The sequence below is a fragment of the Lycium barbarum genome, chromosome 8 (genome assembly GCF_019175385.1).
Source record: "Lycium barbarum isolate Lr01 chromosome 8, ASM1917538v2, whole genome shotgun sequence".
Taxonomy (NCBI): domain Eukaryota; kingdom Viridiplantae; phylum Streptophyta; class Magnoliopsida; order Solanales; family Solanaceae; genus Lycium; species Lycium barbarum.
In genome coordinates, this window is record NC_083344.1 from 109,011,537 (window position 1) to 109,035,361 (window position 23,825).

Below are 23,825 nucleotides of genomic sequence, written 5' to 3' on the forward strand. Positions count from 1 at the left end.
TAATGAAATACATCTCAATTACATGATCAGTTTAGCTTTAATTGCAATTGTTTTCAAATTTGGTTACAATTGAAATGTCTAATGATTTATATACTATATATAAGCACGGGTCTAACTTCGCCTGTGTGAGCTCGCTCACATTGCCGGTCCCAAGCCCGGATAAAGGAGGAGGGTTGCCGAGGGTCAATCGGAAACAGCCTCCCTATCCAGGTAGGGGTAAGGCTGCGTACATCTTACCCTCCCCAGACCCCACTATTGTGGGATTACACTGGGTAGTGACCAAGACCAAGACCAAGATATAAGCACGGGTTTAGAGGCAGAGGATCGTCAACATGCTTGGAAAAAAGAGTGGGCCAGCCCACCTAATTATTGCATAGCAGATCCTAGAATCTATATGGGAAATCTACATGGTGTGGCAAACACTAGTAGGTAATTATATTTAGTAGCTACATTTTACTTTAATTACATCTCATAGCTAAATTTTGTATATCAATTACACAATGTAACTATTCTCCTCTTATTTCATTGTATCCGGGGTTTTCCCTCAACCCCCCCCCCCCCCCCCCCCCTCCACTCTCTCTCCTCCCTCAACTCTCTCTCCTCTTTCACTTTCTCTTCTCCGTCGGAACCATCGCCGTTCATCTTCTCCGGCGAAACTCAATGCTTTCTCTTCACCTTGCTACCAGCGACACCGGAGCTCTGCTGTCATCACCGCCGGTGCATCCCCTCAGATCTGGTTGCTAGCAACGACGTCACTCAGATCTGGTTGCTAGTAACGACGTCATGCCTCCCGTCGCCGCCATAGCTCCATCGTGACCACGGCCTGTGCATCCTCCAGATCTAGTTGGTGGTGTTGTTGTTGTGGTTCGCCCGAGAAGTAAGCTCCGGTGATGGCTGCTGTTGTTGCTGTTGGTTGTGGTTTTCTCTCTCTGTTGTTGGCTGTTGTTGTTGTTATTGTGAAATTTCTGGCTGATCTAGCCGGAAATCGTCGGCAGATCTGGCCGGAGCTAGTGGTTGGTGTTGTTGTATACACGAATACGACGGTTGTATTCACTTTTTTGAGCTTTTTTTTGTTAAATGTTTAGATTGTATTCATTTTTTTATAGTGTATTTCTTAATTTTTTGTGTATCTATGTTTTTATGTATTCAGTTTTTACTCGTTGTATTCATCAATATAGCGAGCTCGTTTATGAATATAGATAGTTATTTCATCAATACAGTGAAAAAAGTAGCTACAAATGAATACAGTTGAGTTGAATATATTTGATTTGTATACAACTTTATTACCAAAAAAAAAAAGATTTGAATACAACTTAGTTGAATACATCTGACTTGAATACATCGAAATTTGACTTGAATACAGCGAAATTTGAACTTGAATACAGCGAAATTTGACTCAACCAAATTTTGAATACAATTTACTGTAGCGCGTATCTACTGTAGCTACGAAATGTAATTAGCTAAAGTGTAGCTATGCCAAATTTTTAACCCTCAAAATGTAGTCATTTTTGTAAGTTTCCCAATCTATATATATATATATATATATATATATATATATATATATATATATATATATATATAATTTAAACCTTTAAGATTTGATCTAAATATATGAATTAATATAAGTTTCATTTATTTATAAAATTTACTTAATCAAAGATTGATAAAAAGAATAAATATGTTTTGAGTCCAATTGACATAAACTAACAATATAATATAAGTTATGCAAACTGATTTAGAAAAAGAATTAATATAGTTTTGATTTATTTCTATAATTTACTGAATCAAAGATTGATAAAAAGAATAAATATGTTTTGAGTCCAATTTACATAAACTAACAATATAATATTTCTATCTTTTAACTATATAGAAGAGTGAAGATTGGAACGATCAAGGGTAAAAATGTAATTTCACTCAATCAATCAGGTAATTCTTTTTAGTGCTTTGATACACGTGGCGCTCAATCTAGGTGATTTTTTTCCAACACAAGCTTCCAAAAGTAATACTTCTTTCATAAAAAATGAGATGTACTTTACTTTTATCTGAAATCTTAAAAAGCACTATACCTGTGCACCAACTATGAAAGGCGAGATATATTTCACATATTTAAAATGAAAAATTGACATGCTTTTAAAGGAGCTACTCCTAATTGTTATTTTCATTGCTTGATATAATATATTTCTTTAATAAATTTAATGCAAAGCTTATTTTCATTGCTTGATATAATATAATTCTTTAATAAATTTAATGCATTGTTGTGATTAAGGGCAATATTTCAATGACGAACAACCTATGAAAGCCATAAGATCAAATATCAAATTCAAGGATTGTTCCTATGTCTACAAATTAGAAGTGCAATAATTCTTAATTTGTTTTTTTTTTCGGTTTCTTGAAAATTTATATACTTCCATACAACATAGAGTTTGATAATAAAATTTAATATTACAAGAGACATCATTTAATACTTTTATTTGTATTTTTGTGATACTTTCATTTAAATAAAAAAATATAAATCATTTTGTGAAAATGTATTTAATAGATTATTTAAACCAAACAAATCCAAAACCGCTTATCTGCATGTGATTGAAAACACATTTAACTTTCATTTTCATTTCTACTTGAGCAAGACTTTAGAGCTCATTCAATATATTTAATAGATTATTTAAAACAAGCAAATTCAAAACCGCTTATCTGCATGTGATTGAAAACACATTTAACTTTCATTTTCATTTCTATTTGAGCAAGACTTTAGAGCTCATTCATAAATTTAAGTCGTTTAGATCACATTTGACATTATGACCAAAAAATATAGATTTAAATTTAGATAAAAGTAAATTTAGTTGAAATTACAGTTAGACAAAAAATATGAAAATAAGTTTTTTATCTGAGAAAGCAATTCTTTAAGCAAATGTAGAGAGCATTTAACTTTTCAGAATTTGATGTGAAGAATTGAGGAGGGGCTTGCAACTACAGGTATTCTAAGAAAAAAATAAATGACAAACTAATTAAGAGTTAGACTTTACATAAGAATGATTTATATAGATCTTAAATTACATGCATCATGTTAAAAGAAAAATGAACAAATTAATTAAGAGTTAGACTTTAAATAAGAAAGATTTTAAATTACATGCATCATGTGTTGGGCCGATGCTTTGCACGGGCTACACCTTATCTAGTCTACATATATTTTTGGCCGCAATTTAAATATATTAGCCAAGTTTTAGGTTTTCGATTATGACCACAAGTTGCAAAGATAACCAATTCTGTAAGAATTAGTTTCATTTCATAAAAAATGGACGAATTTCTCCAAAGAGTTCAGCCAAGCACACACGCGCGAGCGCACACAGTTTGTAGCTGCTGCTACAAAATAGCAATAATACTAGATTAAAAAATTGTATCAACACATCGTAAAAACATATCATGCTGTTGTGAATATACTTCAAGTATTACAGATATTATCGAAGTTGTATTAATATTACTACCTGTTACAGGCTTACAGCTGAATGGAAAAATATTTAGGCTCATCACCCTGAAAAGTGAAAACATTGTCTCTAGAATTTCAACCACATTGGATTCATAAAAGATGAAGGTTGTTCCTTCTGTGCAGGGGCGGATCCATATAATTCTCTGACTCAAACTCTGTATTCTTATAAAGACCGTTAGACGTTCAAACTGGAGTGTTAACCGGTGCAGTAGTTGGAAGGGCGACCAAACTGTGCATTTAGACTGTGGTTGATAACAAATCTAGCCAACATGCTGAAACATCCATGCCTTTGAAGTCCTGAGTCCACCGTCCAGTCATTGCTGTAGTGCAACTTCTGAAAGAATCCCAATGTGGCATTTGGTCCAAACCTTTGCGCAGTGAAGTCAAACTGAAACAGTTTGTTGCTAATGGTGACTGAACAAGTTGAAATTTACTTAACAATTCATAATTTGATCATCCAATATGGTATCATCAATTCCCTCCATTTAATCGTGGCAAAAAAGAAGTGTTTAATACAGTTTTACATCTCTACGATCACACAATGTATGCAGACAACAAATTCAAGCTAATCAAACATCGTGACCTCGCCAATCTGCACAAGCGACAGGATATCATATCACCAGGACAAAATTTCCCCATCAATCCTCACTTGACCTAACACTACAAACAATTCATACCAATTAAAATAAAACAGAAGTCTTCTTTGATCTCCTGCTCGCGTAAATCTTGAATATAAGCTCCTGGTTCTGGTCGATAAAAAGACACTGCAAAGAATCCATATGATTTAAGATAAAACAGCAGTCTTCTTTGATCTCCTGCTCGCATAAATTTTTGAATATAAGCTCCTGGTTCTGATCAACAACAAGACATCTAATCCGAATCCAACGATGCATGCCATAGCCATAACTATGAAGACAAGCCTGTAACAATGAGCACCTATACATGTGTTACCGCCACCCGGTGTCTTTGTTGCCTGAGCATCGTAGAGTAAACCAGCAAGCAAACCAGAGAAGAGAAACGAGCCGAGGGGAAGGTTGAGGATAAGGATATTGTAGATGAGACCATAGTACTTGAGACCAAAGAGTTCAGAGGCAGTCGGAACAGTGACAGCAAGACGAACTCCGTAGCATATGCCAACTACGATAGAGCCAATGTATAGTGATCCTGGTATAGCCATGGCCATTAGGATGTATCCAACAGCCATTAGAATTTGCGAAGCTGCGTTCCAGATAGGCCTTGGTGTTGCAGCTCTCCTTCAAACACAGAAACTAAGATCAGTAAAGGAATGGACACAGATACGATTTAAGAGGCAAAATGAAACAGGTAAAAGAGTAAGTTCTTTGCCAACTGCCACCTATCGACCCCGATCACTTTTCATTTGTTTTGGATATTACCAAACCTAGCTGTTTACCCCGAATTTGGTAAATCAATTGAATTTGTACGCGAGTATAGGATATGTGTTTGAATCTCGATATATTTGATGGATACAAGATTCGTATGGTTAAGATGTGAAGAAAACGATGATGCTTAGAGGACCACTGTGGATTTATACATCTACTAACATATAAGTATTATTTGTTTGAACAAGTAATAGAGATGAACACAATGATTCCGGACCAAAATCTAATATTGAGAGAGAGATTTGTATATATCTTCTAGTACAAAAATGTTGTTGATCCCGGGGAGCCAGCCCCTACAAAGGAGAGGGATGTGCTCTATTTATAGTGTGACCTCCATGGGTCTCATATGATGTGAGCTAATAAAATAATATCAACAAGGACAGCTCTGCACGGATTTGGTGGGATTAGACTGACGGCGCCGTCTGACACACGCATGGTGGGTAGTTGACCAGGACAGGACGTTACTGGCGCGTGACCCGCGTGCAACGGCCACCCGGACCAACGGCTACTCGGACCAACGGCCACACGGACCAACGGCCACGAATGCTCGGACCAACGGCCACGAATGCTCGGGTCACCGGGCTTGGTCGTTCCAATGACGAAGAAGGCAGATCAGTCGGCCCCCTCGCTCCACCGGTTTGCCTCGCGTCCGGTTTTTACTGTATACAGATAGCCCCACACTTCCCGAATCTCCGATCTATCGGAGTAACGGGGAGTGGATAACTTCCGAAACCGGTGGCCCTGTCAGCTCGTCGTTACCTTCTTATTTCTTTGTTTTGAATGTTTGCCATTATTTTGGTCATGATCGTTGGTCCGTTTTAGGACGGGTCGACTTATAGTCGTTAATTCACCGTGCCCGTGGGACTTATCCGATGCTTCATAAGTTTAGATGCCTCCGAATTACGATAGGCATTTTCTTCAGGGTCGGTATTTTTTCAACCTTGGCAAAGTTTTTGATGTAGCAGTCCCCATTTTGGGGGAATTTGCCGAGCTTTGGCTTGGGTCATTGTGACCTTGTCGCCTTTGTCGAACACAATCCTCGATATAGAGTATGTGAGTGGGGCAGTGCCGGAATACGACGGTTACCATCGGGGCGAAGTCCTTTTAACAGAAAGACACCCAAGATTTTGTTATACCAGCTTTTGCGTTTGCAAAATGTTTGTACATATGAGAATTTTAATTCCTTCTGCCTTGTTGTAGTAAATGAAAAATGGGACACGATTCATTATGATCGTTTGGTCCTTACATCGGAGGCTGTGGCCGGTGGCCGGGCCTTAGTTTTGCCGTAGCAAATGTTGAATGGGACACGATTCATTATGATCGTTTGGTCCTTACATCGGAGGTTGTGGCCGGGCCTTAGTTATGCCGTAGCAAATGTTGAATGGGACACGATTCGTTATGATCGTTTGGTCCTTACGTCGAAGGCTATGGCCGGTGGCCGGGCCTTTGTTTTGCCGTAGTAAATGCTGAATGGGACACGATTCGTTATGATCGTTTGGTCCTTACATCGGAGGCTGTGGCCGGTGGCCGGGCCTTAGTTTTGCCGTAGCAAATGTTGAATGGGACACGATTCGTTATGATCGTTTGGTCCTTACGTCGAAGGCTATGGCCGGTGGCCGGGCCTTTGTTTTGCCGTAGTAAATGCTGAATGGGACACGATTCGTTATGATCGTTTGGTCCTTACATCGGAGGCTGTGGCCGGTGGCCGGGCCTTAGTTTTGCCGTAGCAAATGTTGAATGGGACACGATTCGTTATGATCGTTTGGTCCTTACGTCGAAGGCTATGGCCGGTGGCCGAGCCTTTGTTTTTCCGTAGTAAATGCTGAATGGGACACGATTCGTTATGATCGTTTGGTCCGGTCTTGACTTGTTGAGCCCCTCCGTTTTCCACTAACCGGGGTAAACCTCGATGTGGGTATAAGTCCCCTAGTATTTATCCGAGCTGCGAGGTCGGGTGAGTGCTATCAAGCCCCCACTTCGGAGGGTGTGACCTCGAGTTTCCGGGTGCTGGTCCCTTATCTTTGTTGAGTAACACGTTGTACTCGTTGCCTCATTAAAAACCTAGTCGAAAAACCCATTTTGGGACAAAACCGTACTAAGGAAAAGAGTGCAACACGTGTTTTCAGACCTAGATTCTAACTTTATCCGGTACTTGACTTCCTGCAAAAAAAGAAAGAGGTCAATAGAAAAACACGAGGAGTCCATACCTTAGTCCGACCTGAAGCTTGGTTTCTCCGGATGAGAATATGGCCGGTACCTCTCCCTCGACGATCTGGCCTCCGGTTCGTAATTCTTCCTTGGTCTCTCCAGACTTTTGTTCATATTTACGGGCCCCGGGGGAAGCTCGAGTTGGTCATCCTCCACCCGAATCTTCGACTCGTACCGGTTATGGACATCTGCCCATGTCACGGCCTCGTATTCCACCAAGCTTTCCTTTAATTTGAACGAAGCCGTCGAGCTCCGAACATTGAGCCCCTTTGTGAAAGCTTGTGCAGCCCATTCCTCCGGAACCGGGGGAAGCTCCATTCGTTCCCTTTGGAACCGGCTGACAAATTCACGCAGTAACTCATCGTTTCTTTGGGCAATACGGAAAATATCCGCCTTCCGAGCCTGCACCTTTTTGGCTCCGGCGTGTGCTTTTATGAAGGCATCGGCGAGCGTTTCGAAAGAAGTGATTGAATGCTCGGGCAGATGATTGTACCAAGTCAATGCTCCTTTTGCCAGAGTTTCCCCGAATTTTTTCAGCAACACGGATTCGATTTCATCCTCTTCCATATCATTGCCTTTTATAACACAGGTGTATGAGGTCACGTGTTCGCAAGGGTCCGTTGTGCCGTCATATTTTTGGATATCCGGCATTTTGAACCTCTTCGGGATCAATTTCGGGGCCGCACTCGGAGGAAAAGGCCTTTGAATGTACCTTTTCGAGTTTGGCCCTTTTAGCAAAGGTGGAGCCCCCGGTATTTGATCCACCCGAGAGTTATACGTCTCGACCCTCTTTTCGGTCGAGTCTACCCGTTTTGCCAAAGTTTCGAGCATCTTTAGAACCTCGGTTCCGGAACCGGCTCCGGAACCGTTACTCTCAACCATCCGTGGCTCGTTTCTTCCAATTTTGACAACACCCTTCGTCTTCCCCGGGGTTGCTTCATCTCCTCCGTTTTGCAACCGGGCTATTGCGATTCCCTGTTCAGCAATCGCCGCTCTCTGTTCCTGCAACATTTCAAAAATTAAACGCAAGTCAATATTATCATTCGGGGTATCCGGTTCTTTCCGGACTTGTGTCCCGGACAAAGTAATCGAATTGTTAGTATTTAAAGGGTCAGTGGGGTTTGGCAATCCTCGCGGCCCGCTGCCTTCATTTTCGGCCACGATCTCGTTGTTGTTGACGTGACCAGATTGCCCACTGTTAGCCATTTGGTCCGTTTCTTCCGAGACGGACAGCAGATGTTTCCGATTTTGATGGGTAAGATAGAGATCAAGATCAAAGACCACTATTATCCTAGCCCCACGGTGGGCGCCAAACTGTTTACCCCGAATTTGGTAAATCAATTGAATTTGTACGCGAGTATAGGATATGTGTTTGAATCTCGATATATTTGATGGATACAAGATTCGTATGGTTAAGATGTGAAGAAAACGATGATGCTTAGAGGACCACTGTGGATTTATACATCTACTAACATATAAGTATTATTTGTTTGAACAAGTAATAGAGATGAACACAATGATTCTGGACCAAAATCTAATATTGAGAGAGAGATTTGTATATATCTTCTAGTACAAAAATGTTGTTGATCCCGGGGAGCCAACCCCTACAAAGGAGAGGGATGTGCTCTATTTATAGTGTGACCTCCATGGGTCTCATATGATGTGAGCTAATAAAATAATATCAACAAGGACAGCTCTGCACGGATTTGGTGGGATTAGACTGACGGCACCGTCTGACACACGCATGGTGGGTAGTTGACCAGGACAGGACGTTACTGGCGCGTGACCCGCGTGCAACGGCCACCCGGACTAACGGCTACTCGGACCAACGGCCACACGGACCAACGGCCACAAATGCTCGGACCAACGGCCACGAATGCTCGGGTCACCGGGCTTGGTCGTTCCAATGACGAAGAAGGCAGATCAGTCGGCCCCCTCGCTCCACCGATTTGCCTCGCGTCCGGTTTTTACCGTATACACTAGCCTTTGTAAATCACATAAAGCGAACACCCAACTATGGAAACAAAAACTACCCAAATCATCAACTACACGTATTCCTAGAAGAAGAGGCGAATACAAAAAAAAAAAAAAAAAATGACAGACTAACTGATACTTACCCACAATTTAGAGCCAGTGGGTTCAAAACTACAATGTATGCATTTTAATTTATTGGGTGCATATATGTACAAAATTCAAGCCAAAAGCAACGAGTTTAGAAAAACCCGCATAACTCATCTAGAAGAGTCTCATAATTCTCTCATCCTCTAAAAGACAAATGAAATTCTGAATTCCTTTTTTTTTTTTTTATTTGAAAGCATATAGGGAAGAACTTGTAGCCCTTTTGGCATTCAAAATCCTACTAAATTTGCATGATCATGTAATAGACGCATTTTAACCCAATTTAAAACCATACTTTATCTCGGCATCAGATGAGAGCTATCATGTTGTTTCCCTAACGTCATAAAAAGCAACGTATTATGCCTATTCCAGAACATGATAAGAAACTAACTTTGAAGTATAATTTTTCTTGCTCCTAGACATTGGAATTTAAATTGGTTCCCAGCAGTTTTTCCCACCACTAACTTTTTTCATCGATAAGACCTAAATCTACGTAAGCCAAAAAAATTACTAATAAAGCATTCCTAACAAAAAGTCAATGTCCCTTTCAAAAGCTCAGTATTGGAAGAAAAAAGAAAGAGTCTGTTGTGACCCATGTCGCTGACGTGGAGGACACCTCAACCGCTGATGGGGACACACACTCAGCAGGTGGTTGAAATTAAGAGACGTAGCAAGCGCGTGAGAATTCCATCCACAAGATTTACTGATTTTGTTGTGGGAACAAAGTGATGGAAACGTGGGTGTAGTGCAGCAGAATATATTATAAATAGTTAATAGCAGTTGTATTAGGGTAGGGAATTGTTAAGCAAGTTTCTATTTCTCATCTCTTCAATATCTCTAATCTCATCCCCCAGTTTCTTCTATATTTCTATATATTCCGTTACTATTTGCAAGTTGCAAGTCACTTTTAAACTTTGTAATTCAGTGAATTGGGTTTATTACAATCAGTTGATTTCTATTTGTGTGTTGAATTTCTAGTTTGTTTCAGAGTCACTGTTGGATCCTACAAAAAATTGAGTTAAAGAGTAAGATTTTTCAGAAAAGGGATCGTCTACTAGCTACTTTTGCAAGGCGTTGCAACATGGAGAGTTGTGGTGCTCTGTTTTGTGTAAGTTTTTTGTCTTCAAAGAGTTCTACCATTGGTCACAAATTCTAAGGGAAGATAGAAAAAAGTAGGTGGTTCACACCCGTCAGACAGATTCAAAGAATTTGTCATCCGAAGATAGCTAGTACTATGCATTTATTAGTGATATCACCAACCCATATACAATTAGATTTGCTTATAGCAAGGACTGCAATATTTCTTTTATCCTTCTTCTAATCTTTGTTAATCTTGTTGACGACAAACTATACTGTATAATTTTTGCATTCCAAAAAATTTGTTAAACATAGATCTTCATAGAACTGAAAAGACCCGTTGTCACACTAATTATTCCTCATCAGTACTAACTTTTAGCAGAGAGAGTCATAAAAGAATCAGCTAATCTGTGTGTGTCCCACCTTTTAAATGTTACCCCTCTGTCTCAATTTATGTGATATTTTTTATTTTTCGAGATTTAAACTGTATGAATTTTAATCAACATTTTAAGACGTATTTTTTCACCAAATTGATATGAGAAAAGTTGCAACTTATAGTACTTTTCATCTAGTTTTCAAATATATAAATTTTGATGTAAAAATATTGAGTTAATCTAATTCAATTTAACTTCAAAGTTTAGTCAAATTAACTTTGAAAAAGCAAAAAGTGTCACATAAATTGGGACAGAGGGGGTATTTATCTACCAAAAAGAAAATTTCGTCTAATCCATGTCCCACCTACTTTATACTCCTCTGTCTCATACTATTTGTCCACTTTCCTTTTTAATTGCATTCTAATCAATATTGGTTACCGTAAACAACAATTAATGTTAAAGGCAAAGTTTGAAAACTTAATTAATTCTATCTTGATTTTATAAATGGATAAATATTTTGGGACGGATATTTATAATAATATGGACAACTAATATGAACGGAGGGAATATGTAACAGTCAACGTATCATCAGTGGCGGATCCAGAAAAATATAAAAGTGGGTTTAAAAAACAAAACTGGAACATCACAGTTTAAGATTTGAACTTATGACACAAAGCAATTTTTGAACCCCTTTTGTCACCACAATAAAACCTTCTTTTATGTTAAGAGAATTCAACAGTTTATATATTCAAGGAAATTTACTTCTTTCCATCTTCTGTATTTGGATTTTTGCACTATATTGTTACGTCCCGTATTTTTTATACATTGGGACAACCCGGATTAATTATGATAATTTAAGGCCAAGATTATTCCGGGATTTGAAGTCGGGACTTTTGACCATTTGATTTTATTTTGAGATATAAGTTATGTATGAAATTGATGGCATTGAACACTTAGGAAAAATTGGGACCACAATTCATAAATTTGGAATTAAAAATGTCGTGCAAAAAAAAAAAATCCCTTGGTGGCCATGTAAATGGGAATTGGTCCCACACATTGTGTGGCCAATTTTAATTGGTCCAACACATTGTGTGGGCCAAGACACTTGGAGATATTTGTGGGACTTAAAAAGATGACCATAAGTCATCTTCTTGTCATTTAACACTTAGAGAAAACAAGACTTTGAGAGCTCCCTTCACCCCCACTGTTTCGGCCACACCACAAGAAAAACCAAATCAATTTCTAGCTCTTCTAAAAATACCTCTTTCGTATAGACCCACTATATTGAAGTCCCTAAGTAGCGTGGAAGTATCGTTTGGGTCATCCAACCATTAGTAGTGCCATTTGCAAACCCTAGCTATTGATGGAAGTGAAGAACAAAGGTAAGATTTCATCTTGTTTATGTATTGTGAATCTTGTATGCCTATTGTAGTATGCTAAAATGGATAGAAATCATGAAATATGGAATGTTGAAGTGGGGTTGTGTGTTTGGTATGTTGGCCGTGTATATGGGTGTGAATTGGGTTGATGAATGTATTCTTGTTTCATGTTAAATTGTTGTAGAGTGGAGAAAAGAATGCAAATCGTCAATATATGTATACATGGATGTAATGTAGCCGTGTGTAGCCTTAAATGTTTGGCAAAGAATGAATTTATATCGCTTAGCGTCGTAATGGTTATTGTGATGACTTGGAGGTTGGAAATGAGAATTTAATGTCCCAAATTGACATAGTAAGCGTTGCGGACTGATTTGGGGAACTTTGTGCATTGAATGAAATTCATATATATAAGAATCATTAACATATGTATATGTGTGGTGTGGACAAATGTGAGTTTTATAATGTGTCGAAGATCGCATTACTACCGCTTAGTATTTTAGTTGTCGTCGTCATGAAATGAACATTTAATGACTTATGATTGATGTGAGATTGTGCGGGCTGTTTTGAGGCTTATCGTGCGTTGATGTAATTGGTATATTATATGAGAATAACATCGTTATATTGTGAATTGTTGAGACAAAACATGACTTGAAATTGAGGAAAAATGAAAAGAGGGTTGCTCTCGGTTAGGGGGCTGGTTTCGGCCAGCTTGGAGAAAAAATGTTGGATCGTTGGAAAAATTATGTGAATAGTTTAGAAATCCTCTAATATTGTGGGAAAGGATTCGGGTTAATAATCGAATGTACGAGCGATAATGTGGCTTGAATGTAAACCGTTGAAACGAATATTTGGAAAGTTGATTGAAAGATGTAAAAGAGAGCTACTATTATTATTTTGCTTTTCGAATTGGTTATCAATGTTACTAGGTTGGTTATTGTGGTTGTTGTTGTTGATTTTGAACGAGATAAATTCTCGGGATGGCCTATTTACAGGGGAAGTGCTGCCGAATTTTCTGTAGAATTTAATGATTAGTTTGGAATGAATGGCTTAAGTGCCCTTAGCTAATGTTTGGTATTCGTTGGCGTAATTGTAGACCTTGGGGAGCCCGAGGCGTAGATTTAGATTAGCTTTGGATTGGCTATCTTGGAAGTGCGTTCGAGGTATGTAAGGCAACCTTCTTTCTTTTGGCATGCCTTAGTTTGTATAGGCTAGATTATAAGCCTTAAGGAAATTCTAAATTAGAAATCCGAGCATGTTATGATCCGTATATGTTCCTTGGCACTCTTATGTATGATTTGATGAAATATGAACCTTTATGTATTTGAAATAATCGCTTTCCGAACTTTGCGCAAAAAGGTTTCTGTCACGACCCAACCCCGTAGGCCGTGACTAGTGTCCGTGCTGGACACCCAAACGTACCCAATAACCCAAACCAGCAGACTAGCAGATTATATAAATATAAAAGTCAGTCGACGTTACTAGTGTCACAGAGGAATATATATAGCACATGGAAGCCGATAAGGCTATCACAAATCATAGCAACCCAAAACATATACAGAACCCACATGTATGTCTACAGACCTCTACAGAACATAACAGAATCATAAGACGGGACAGGGCCCCGTCGTACCCCTGAATAGCGTACATATATACAACAGCAGCAGACTGTACCAGAGTATAGGTTCTGGACAAAAGAGCGCTCCAGAATAGCAGAATAGGTGTCCTAGGCAGGTGGGTCAGCAAATCTGTAGTCTGTACCTGCGCGGCATGAAAACGCAGCCCCCGAAGAAAGGGGGTCAGTACGAAATATGTACTGAGTATGTAAAGCATGTTACGTAGTAAACAAAGTCATAATCGGAATAGGAGATACAAAAAATGAACGGAATATCCAGATTAGAAAAATGCTGATCATAAAGCATAAATAGTACTTACAGGAAACGTATGTCATACCTGGTCCCATTACGGAACAAAATCATAACCGGAACAGAACGTACAGAAATGTGAGTGAGATGTCCAGAGTATCAAATGCATATTTTCAAAACATGAAGAGTGTGTACAGAAACATATGCCATATCATATCCGGCCCCTTCCAGGGGACTTGGCAGACAGAACGTGGTCACCCCCCGACACTGGTGCCACAACACATAAGGATCAGAAAAGGGGAATAACCCCGTAACATAGCATATCATATCAGATGGCCATATCAGATCATATCATATCATATCAGAATAGTGTACATGGCACAACATACTCCACAACCCATGTACATGTATACCTGCCCCCTCACATCGAGGCACGACGAACAATGCAGTGGAAGACGCTTGAGAACATATCTTGGCCCGGGCTCAGTGTGGGAAACGTTGAGGCATCCACGAATGGAGTAGTGAGAAACTAAATGCAATAAAATACCTTATATATTTCCAGAGACTCAATGAGGCATATCAAATGACGAATCAAATCAATAAAATCGGACGGAATCATAATAAGTGAATTTCGAATGTCATAATGGATTACGGAAGCATAATCTTTCTAAGTTCGTTTCCAAGTTCCAAAACAGTTTACAAGACTTAATAGAATATTTAAAACAAGTTTTATTTAGTAGTTACAAGAGTAGTTAAAACATTTCTTAAAACAAACGCTCGAAGACAAGTCATAACCACTAAAAGGGTAAAATCGGAAATAGTGGACCCACCTCGGGACAAACGAAGCGGTGGGCTCAAATTACGTATTTAAAGCTTATAAAGTCACCTACGGAGGTTCTAGGGGCATTCCATAATTTTCTAAACAATTTGCGGAAGTTTGCACAATTCTTTCAATAAAGCATACTTATAGGGTTCAATTCCATTGAATGAAAAAGGGGTATTTTCAAATGCGGATTCCGATGAGCAGAACGCTTTTCAAGGCTCAAATCCGATCCTAGTACACCTAGGGCATGCCAAAAGAAGAATCGGGATAGCTTTACATACCTTGTATGCTCTTTACGCCTTTCCAAATTCAATTCCCGTTTCGCCCAAAATCTGTAATTGGTCACATTTACCAATTCTCAATTTCCAATCTTTAAGTATTCAATCTTTATTCATAATTGCCTACAGAAATTTGGGCAACATCTCCCCTATACATATAGCATCCCCGAGAATTTAACTCGGCCAAAACAATCAACAACAACCCAACAACAACATCAACAACAACAATAGTCACCATAAACACAATATAACTTAACTAGCTATCTTTCCAACATAATGTCATAACCTTCATTTCAACTTCAATTTCCAAACTAATCTCAATGGTTTCACATTCATCATTAATCTAGATCATCACAATATAATTTGGAAATATTTCATATCATTCCTACGAAATATTCACAAGATATACAAAATATACAAACTTTCCACCAAAACATAATTCACCCAAAACTTCAAATCTTCAACCTACATATTCATAACATATTTTCACCTTCCAATTTCATCAACCATAATAATAATTTACATCTTAACAACTTCATTTCCATAATATCTCAAAATTATTCTAAGGTGACATAATCTTCTACATTCCAACTTCAACGAAAATTCATTCAACTTTCATTTCCAATATAATTTTCACCATAACCATAACTAGAATACAACATAAAATTCAACTCATATCATATATACAACAATATACACACACGGCTACATACATATATACATACCCACTTTGCAAACTTCCATATTTCCATAATTTCTACTCATTTCCACATACCACAACATAAACAAACCTTCATAACATAAGAAAAAGGAATTGATTCTTACCTTTTTCTACAAACTTCTTCACTTGAACAAGTTGTCAACTTGAAGAAATAAGTGCTCCTTCTTCCAAAACAACTACACCAAGTTGTAGAGGACACTTAATTTAGTAGGAATTCAACAAGAAAATAATTTTAGAGGCAAGATTTTGAGGGGTGATTTTTCTATGGCCAAACCCGAAATGGCCTTATTTTTGCTCTTCTTTGTGTTTGTTTTTCTCTTCTTTGCTTCATGAATGTTCTTGGTTGAAAATGAAGACTTAGCCCCTTTTTATTATTAATCACATGACTAATTTAAATGGGCTTGGGTCCTTTATTAAGGACCATGGCCGGCCACCTCCTCACTTGGGCCTGAATTTTTCTTTTCATTTTTTTGGGCCAATTCGGTTGGTCCCGAGTTGGGCCTAGCCCACTGACCTTTCGACCTTAAAACGTTCATATCTCCTTGTACCGACGTCACCTTGGAACCCACGACCTATGGATGGAAAGCTAATTCAATTATCTACAACTTCTATTTCTTGGTATATTTCCAAATTCCAAACTTATAATACCGTTTTTGCCCCTCCAAGTCAGGTCATCCGAAAACGTTTTCTTAAAAATATTCGTTTGGAGGGCTTCCACTTTGATTTGGACCAAGGGTACTTCATGAGTTGTGTTTAACTTCACATATGTGATTCATATAATTTGTCACATGTCCCAAAAAAAAAAATTTGATGTGTGGGCCCCACCTTAACTTACAATTAATCCGACGTTCAAAAATACGGGATGTAACATCCTCCCCCCCTTTAGAACATTCGTCCTCGAATGTTCAACTAGCCTTATGGGGTATTATAATACGTCGGAGAGGTCTCTTTCTTTCCTTCAAAATTTCCCAAACGTTACTATTACTATCCTCCTTTTACGTACTCGTTTTCTTTCTATTTCCGAACATCATTGTGCTAGAACGTCCCGGCCTTAGCTGGCGACGGAACTAGTGTCAGTTTACTTGTAATATCTGTACCATGTCTTTCGCTTTGTCTCTCAAATTCTGTTCAGTTAATATCTTTCATACCTCGCGACACTGGCTGCTGAGGTCCACCTGTCGGTCGGTACAATCATGAATGGGGTGTCATATGCACACATACACATTTACTACCATTTTGCTTACAAAACAATTTCCAAATGCTTATTCAAACTTACTCTCATTCCCAAGCTGCATTGCGCTATCTTCTTCCTCACCAGCTTATCTTGTCTTAGTCTACCCGACTTCTTGAGGGTTTCTAATAACTCCGCATATCCTAATTTCCTTTAAGTTACCTCAAATTTCCCATTCGTCCCTTATTCCTATACTTGTGAAAATTTTAGTTTACTTCCCAGGGGGTCACCCATCCCAGAATTGCTCTGGCCCTAGCACGCTTAACCTTACAACTTTAATGCATTTAGGCACGTTAGGGCCGATATAATTACACCAATTGCCCCGCACGTCCTTTGTCACGTAATTTAAGGCAAATCGGGGTCTTAACAACTTTCAAAACACCCTCATAGCGGGTCCCACCCCGACTTAGAGGGGATTCTTTTACTTTTCTGACTATATAGTTACCATGTCGCCCCCTGTAAATCCTCAATATTTACCTTCATGTATATATATATGAAATTCTAGACCGCCCACGAGTTTAAGTTTTTATTCCACAAATTCCATCTCCAATCCGTCGATGAAAACTGATGGAATGTTTCTATAAGGCATCTTCCGACCACCAGCAAAAGAAAACTAGAGTCCGACGAACTTCGCGGAATCTTTTAGTACTTAATTCACATAATTACCTCCATATATATATATATATATATATATATATATATATTTGAGTCGTGAGCGAACCACTCAATTCCCAACTGTCTGTCATACACTTTGTATCCTTCCAATTAGAGGAAACTTAATCGTTGGACATTTTTGCCCTTCCACATATTTTTGCCCTTCACATGGGCTGTGCTAAAGCAAAATGGGGTTGGAACATATTTCTGGTCCATTTAAATAAATTGCGAATTTGCTACTCGTATATGCTTTCTCGAGATAAAATTTTCCAAACAAAGATAATGCTTCTTACGAATGCTATGGAGGGTATCTCATAAACTTTAATCCAACATAATGGGTTTGCCCTATCGGTATCGACCCTCAAGATATGTTAAGAATTTATATCTCATTTTCCTCTTTATATTCCTAGAAAAATTTGGGCAGAGGTTCCTCTGTATTTCTTACTATCCCAAAACCTGTACACAGGAAATACCAACCATGCCTCACAGGGCCAACATATATACGTACATACGTATCATATCATATCGCATCATAGCCACACGGGGCTAACAATTTCAAATAAAAGTATAAAGATGCCGAGGCTTACCTCACATGCCCAACTCAAACTGCACCTACTACACTTTCCTGTTTATTTTTTTTCTTTTCAATCTTCAGCTTCGTGTTTCAATCGTATTTCAAACACCTTACCCAGCATACATCTTTCATACCATTACTTACCTGTGTACTGTGTAGCTTCCAATATCATCAGTCGCTGTCTTACGTCGATACCGTTCTCCAGCTGAAATCAGAGGTTAGAAAAAAAAGGAATTCATTTCCTACAGCGGGCTCTATCGCACGATCTAAGATTCAAAGAAGGTAACACCCTAGATGTCCTGTAGCCTTCTGTTTATAGATGTGGTGCACAACACACCGATAAACAAGACTCTACTAGACACGGTCTGTAGACATTCCGAGGATAAACCGCTCTGATACCACTTTTGTCACGACCCAACCCCGTAGGCCGTGACTAGTGTCCGTGCTGGACACCCAAACGTACCCAATAACCCAAACCAGCAGACTAGCAGATTATATAAATATAAAAGTCAGTCGACGTTACTAGTGTCACAGAGGAACATATATAGCACATGGAAGCCGATAAGGCTATCACAAATCATAGCAACCCAAAACATATACAGAACCCACATGTATGTCTACAGATCTCTACAGAACATAACAGAATCATAAGACGGGACAGGGCCCCGTCGTACCCCTGAATAGCGTACATATATACAACAGCAGCAGACTGTACCAGAGTATAGGCTCTGGACAAAAGAGCGCTCCAGAATAGCAGAATAGGTGTCCTCCTAATATTGTAGCTCATTTGGAGGTCCTCTACAACATGGAGTGATTGTTGGAGGAGGTAGAACACTTGTGGTGCAAGATGGGAACCCTATGCCAAGAGAGAAGTTGAAGAAAAAAAGGTAAGCTTTCATCTCTTTTGTGTGTTGTGGATGGTTCATATATGTTGTAGGTTGAAGGAATGAATGAACTAAGTGAAAATATGTGATTTGTATGTTGGCCGAATATATGTGTGATGTTGTATTGAAATGATGAATTAATGTTATTTAGTAATTTGATTGTCGAGTTGTGGATGATAGTTGTAGCCAAGTATTATGTTGCATGAGTTGGTCGTATGTGTGCTTTGTGTGCATGAGAAGAACGAGTTGATTTTATGTAGTATGTTATTGTTGTGGAAATGTCTAGTGATGGATGAAAATGCATGAAAATATGTAAGAAGTGGTTATGGTCAATTAATAGGTGTTTTGGTAAGTTAACGAAAATTGATGTTATTTGACATTCTAGTTGTCGCCGTTACGGATTATGTGATGAAGAATGAAGGTTGTTGTTGGAGTTAGCATACACGAATTATGATGATATACATTGTTGTTGTTGAATTGGAAGGTTTCGGGTAAAGTAATATGTTGATTGTGTTGTTGAAAGTTATGTGAATTGAATTGAATAGAATTGGATATTGAAATGTTGCTAGAAAAATTGTTGGTATTGTTGATCGTTTGGCCGGGTTGAATTCCCGGATTGTTGTTGGTTAAAATTGGTTAAGTTGAAGTTTTGGAGATGGTGTATTTATAGGGGAAGTGCTGCCGAAATTTCGGTAGACAAATGTTACCTTAAGATTCCACTTCTAAATGTTCTAATCAAGGTTTGGTAAATGTGACCAAATTGTAGATTTTGGCGGATTTGCAACTTGAATTTGGAGTAGCATGAGGAGAGGAAAAAGGTATGTAAGGTTTTATCCTTTCTTCTTTGGCATATCTTAGACATACTAGGTTGGATATGAACCTAGGGGACAACTCTATTCTCCGGAATCCGCACCTAAAGTTTCCCCTTTTTCATTCAGTAGAATTGAAATAGAAAGGGTGCGAAATGCTGGAAAAACCTCCTAAACATCTAGAACTTGCATAAATATGACCCGACTACCTTAAAACTCTCACAAGTGACGTCATGAAAGGTAATGTACGTAAATTTGGTACGCCGCCTCATTTGACCTGAGGTGGGCCCATTGTTCCCGGATTTTCTTATCGCTCCGTTATCAAGTGACAAGTACTGCAACTATTCTAATGAGAATATTTCTATGATGATAATGATAACGATGATGTAAGGACGAGAATATGTCTATGATAAGTATGACAAGAATGATTCCATGACTAAGAGTCTTGAGCTAAGGATTCAATATGAGTATGAAAGTAACAAACTAGATCTTGACCTTAAATCCTAATCCTTAGTTATGACACTATCTTCTAAAGATTCCAAAGCAGATGAATTGATTTCTATGACATCCATGACTTCATTCTATGTTTCTTTCAACGCTATTCTCCGTTGATAGTCTCGCCTTAAAATACTCGTTCCTTCAAGGTGAGACAAAGCGATCACGATTGTTTCATAATGTAATCGGAGGTCACCGACCTTATGTCACTCCGATGGATACATGATTTTTTTTGGGCTCTCCTGCATGTTTATATGACATAAGTATATGAGATATGAATATGTACATGGGGTGGGGGAAGGGATACATGGGGAAATGGGAAGGGAAACATGTTTCATTGCCACCTGGTCAGCTGGCGTTATCATCCCAGACGCGGGATGCCCGGACGCGGGATATATGGGCGAGCCGACGTATTTCGGCGCTATGTGGGCGAGCCGACATTGTTCGGTGCTATGATATGACATGACATGATATGATATGATATGATATGATATGACATTACATGATATGATTTGATATGATATGACATGATATGATATGACACGACATGATATGCCGTGACCAGATAAAGCATGCATGGCATCCGCCCTCAGGGGCACTCATATGTTCAGATTACTCTTTGTCCCATGATATGCTCAGACAAAAGTACACCGTGCCTATATGGTTGGGCAGTTTACATGTGAATATTTATATGTCGTTTCAAAAAGGGAAAGTTAGCTTACATGATATCTGCCTTAAGAGGCAAACAGAGGTACAAGTTATGTTCTTACCATATACTATTCTCTATGTCTTCTACCATGATCTTATGTTATTACTCTTGCCTTACATACTCAGTACATTGTTCGTACTGATCCCTCTTTTTCGGGGGCTGCGTTCATGCCGCGCAGGTACACCCAGACGAGTTGAAGCTAGCATAGGAGATGTTCCAGCAGGGTTGGTAGACTCCACTTGTTCTGGAGTGCTGCCGAGTCAGAGTATATGAGCCACGATGTTTTGTTCGATGTTAGATACTTTGCAGACAGAGTCGTGGGTATAGAGTGTCAGCTTTGTAGACGGTTTCGCCAGCCAATATGTTATTATGTTTCCTATCACGGGTCCCACATGATGATAGACTGTACTTATGAAAAGAAGAAAAAAATTTAGAGCTTACTATGTATTCTATTCTTGATTGATACAAGAGTTTATTTATGTAATAAGAGTTAGCGGGTTCGCTCGGCTCCAGATATGGGGTCGGGTGCCCATCACACCCTAGTAAGGTCGGGGTGTGACAGTTCCGGGGTGCGGCGGGGCCCTGTCCCGCCATATGATCCGTTTGGTCCGTTAGAGGTCTGTAGACGTATTTGTGGGTGTGTGTGCCTGCTCCTGTTCAGTTGTGTTTACATGATTCTATTCGTTATGGCAGCCTTGTCGGCGTGCACTTTGTATATGTTTTGGGCCGCTGCGCCATTTGATAGCCTTGTTGGCTTCTGACATGTTTGATAGCCTTGCCGGCTTTTTGATATATGTATATGTATATGTTTGCGCTGAAATGTGTCTAATACAGTTTGATGTGGTTTGAGACGGCATATAGCAGTTATAGCCATATATGCTGTTTGTATGAGATTCGATATGGGTAGGTACGTCAGGGTGCCCAAGTAGGGCACTAGTCACGGTCTACGGGGTTGGGTCGTGACATATATTTAGAAGTAAATTCACTTTAAACTTCTCATTAACCTTAATGACATGCAATCGATCATGACTGTTTAATATCACAAGTTCCTAATTTTTTCTTCTTTATCTCCGTATCCAATCAAACACATAAATTTAGTACTTAGGGGTCGTTTGGTGCATGGTATAAGCTGGAATATCTCAACACTAATTTTTTGTACCATGTTTGGTAAAAGGTATAAATTTATCCTAGGATAAATTTATACCTTCTACCAAATATGTTCTACCAAACAGAGTATAAAATGAGGCACAATCTTAAGGATGGGATATCCCACCTTATCCCACTAACCTTGGAATTATTTTATCCCACCTTATCCCACTAACCTTGGAATTATTTTATCCCATCTCCCAAAAATATAATCCCGGAATAATTTACTCCGCTTACCAAACAACCCCTTAATGTACCAACAAATCAAACTGTACAGATCAAGAGTTAATAGTAAGCTATACTACTATACTACTTAAGTAGTTTTACTTACTTGATGAAGTACTCAGAGACAGATCCAGAAAGAGTGCGGCCAAAAAATCCCCAAATACTGGTGAGCGACACGAAAATTGACACATCCACATAGCCCAAAGCTAACCCCATTTGTCCCAAGTTATTCATCACTGCCAAACCTGTCCCAACTCCACAAAGAAACGATACAAACAATATCCAAAAATCCACAGTCCTCATCGCCTCAAATATTGTATGGTCTTCTCCAATCACTGGCACCCTCCCCATTTCCTCGGTCGTATCTTTTTCCTCCACAATTTGTTGGGCCAATAAAGGCTTAATTGCAGTATTATCACCTTCAATATCTAAATTTTCCGAATTGGAACGGATAAAATTCTTGAACATAAGGTGCAACGGAATGAACAAGGACGATCCCAATAAAATTAGCAGTATAACAGCAAACACTCGCGAAAAGCCAGCGCCATGAGGCCCTGATATATCGAACGCTAACAAGTACACTGCTATAAACACAGCAACAACATTAATAAAACCGAAGTATTTAACTTCCTCTTTCTCTTCAGCTGACGTAGAAGAAGGTGGAATTTCACGTAAAAACACAACAGCCGCTAAACAAACAACAAAAGGGACAGTAGCAAGCAATAACAAGAAAGTTGAAGGATCACTTGCAAAAAGCGCCGAACAAATATCAGTAAATATAGCCGTACTTAAACCTACGTAACCTTTCAAAATCCCCGAAACAGGTCCTCTATTCTTCCTAAAATTACGTATACATGTCACTAAAATGGCAGTATTCATCCAAGTCGTACTATTCCCACCCATGCACAAGAAAACACACATGACTGAATAACGTAGTGGTTGGATTCGACCACTAACTACTAACCATTGCACACCATAACCAATGAATCCTTCTACTGAACCAATGAGTAGAATTAGGGGTGTGGGTAACTTGTCGGATGCTAAGCCAGCGAAAATACCAAAGGCTTTTCCAACGTCTTTAGCAACGGAGAGGTTGTTGAGTTGGAGTTGTGTTAAGGACATGAGGGATTTTAAGGCGTCAGAGTAGTTTGAAAAGGTATAATTGTTGCCGGAGATGGATTGAACCCAAACGGCGGTGATGAAGCCTAGCCATTTTTTGGTTGGAGGAGGAGGATAGATTTGGAAATTCATTGAGTGTGTTTGAGTTCAGTTGTACTTTGGGACTTGGGAAGTAATATATATACTAGTCCAAAAAATATTGACACTTTTCATTTTTGGACAGTCAAATCAGTTTCTTTTACCGTAATTTTTCAT

General features: G+C 38.9%; 1 protein-coding gene and 1 long non-coding RNA gene across 3 annotated transcripts; both read right to left on the reverse strand.

Moving 5' to 3' along the window:
- Positions 1-3,490: 3,490 nt before the first annotated feature.
- On the reverse strand, positions 3,491-23,710 carry LOC132606627 (protein NUCLEAR FUSION DEFECTIVE 4-like). Of its 2 annotated transcripts, none has more exons than XM_060320208.1 (2): positions 22,558-23,710; positions 3,491-3,872 (listed from the first exon to the last, which is right to left on the reverse strand). In XM_060320208.1, exons 1-2 carry the CDS (start codon positions 23,700-23,702, stop codon positions 3,722-3,724), a joined length of 1,296 nt encoding a protein of 431 aa, XP_060176191.1. In that variant the 5' UTR covers positions 23,703-23,710; the 3' UTR covers positions 3,491-3,721. The 2 variants fall into 2 exon arrangements, with proteins under 2 accessions (XP_060176191.1, XP_060176190.1); XM_060320207.1 differs by lacking the exon at positions 3,491-3,872 and adding an exon at positions 3,919-4,737.
- On the reverse strand, positions 13,512-22,550 carry LOC132606628 (uncharacterized). Its single transcript, XR_009570000.1, has 3 exons — positions 15,829-22,550; positions 15,007-15,057; positions 13,512-13,798 (listed from the first exon to the last, which is right to left on the reverse strand). It is a non-coding gene; the product is annotated as an uncharacterized LOC132606628 (long non-coding RNA).
- Positions 23,711-23,825: the final 115 nt, after the last annotated feature.

Bases quoted from the DNA above. Each gene is read 5' to 3' on its own strand.
- LOC132606627 (XM_060320207.1), bottom strand. From the start codon at position 23,702: ATGAATTTCCAAATCTATCCTCCTCCTCCAACCAAAAAATGGCTAGGC. The intron at 4,738-22,557 runs GTAAGTAAAACT...CTGTGTTTGAAG, and splicing joins GTCTCTGAGTACTTCATCAA to GAGAGCTGCAACACCAAGGC.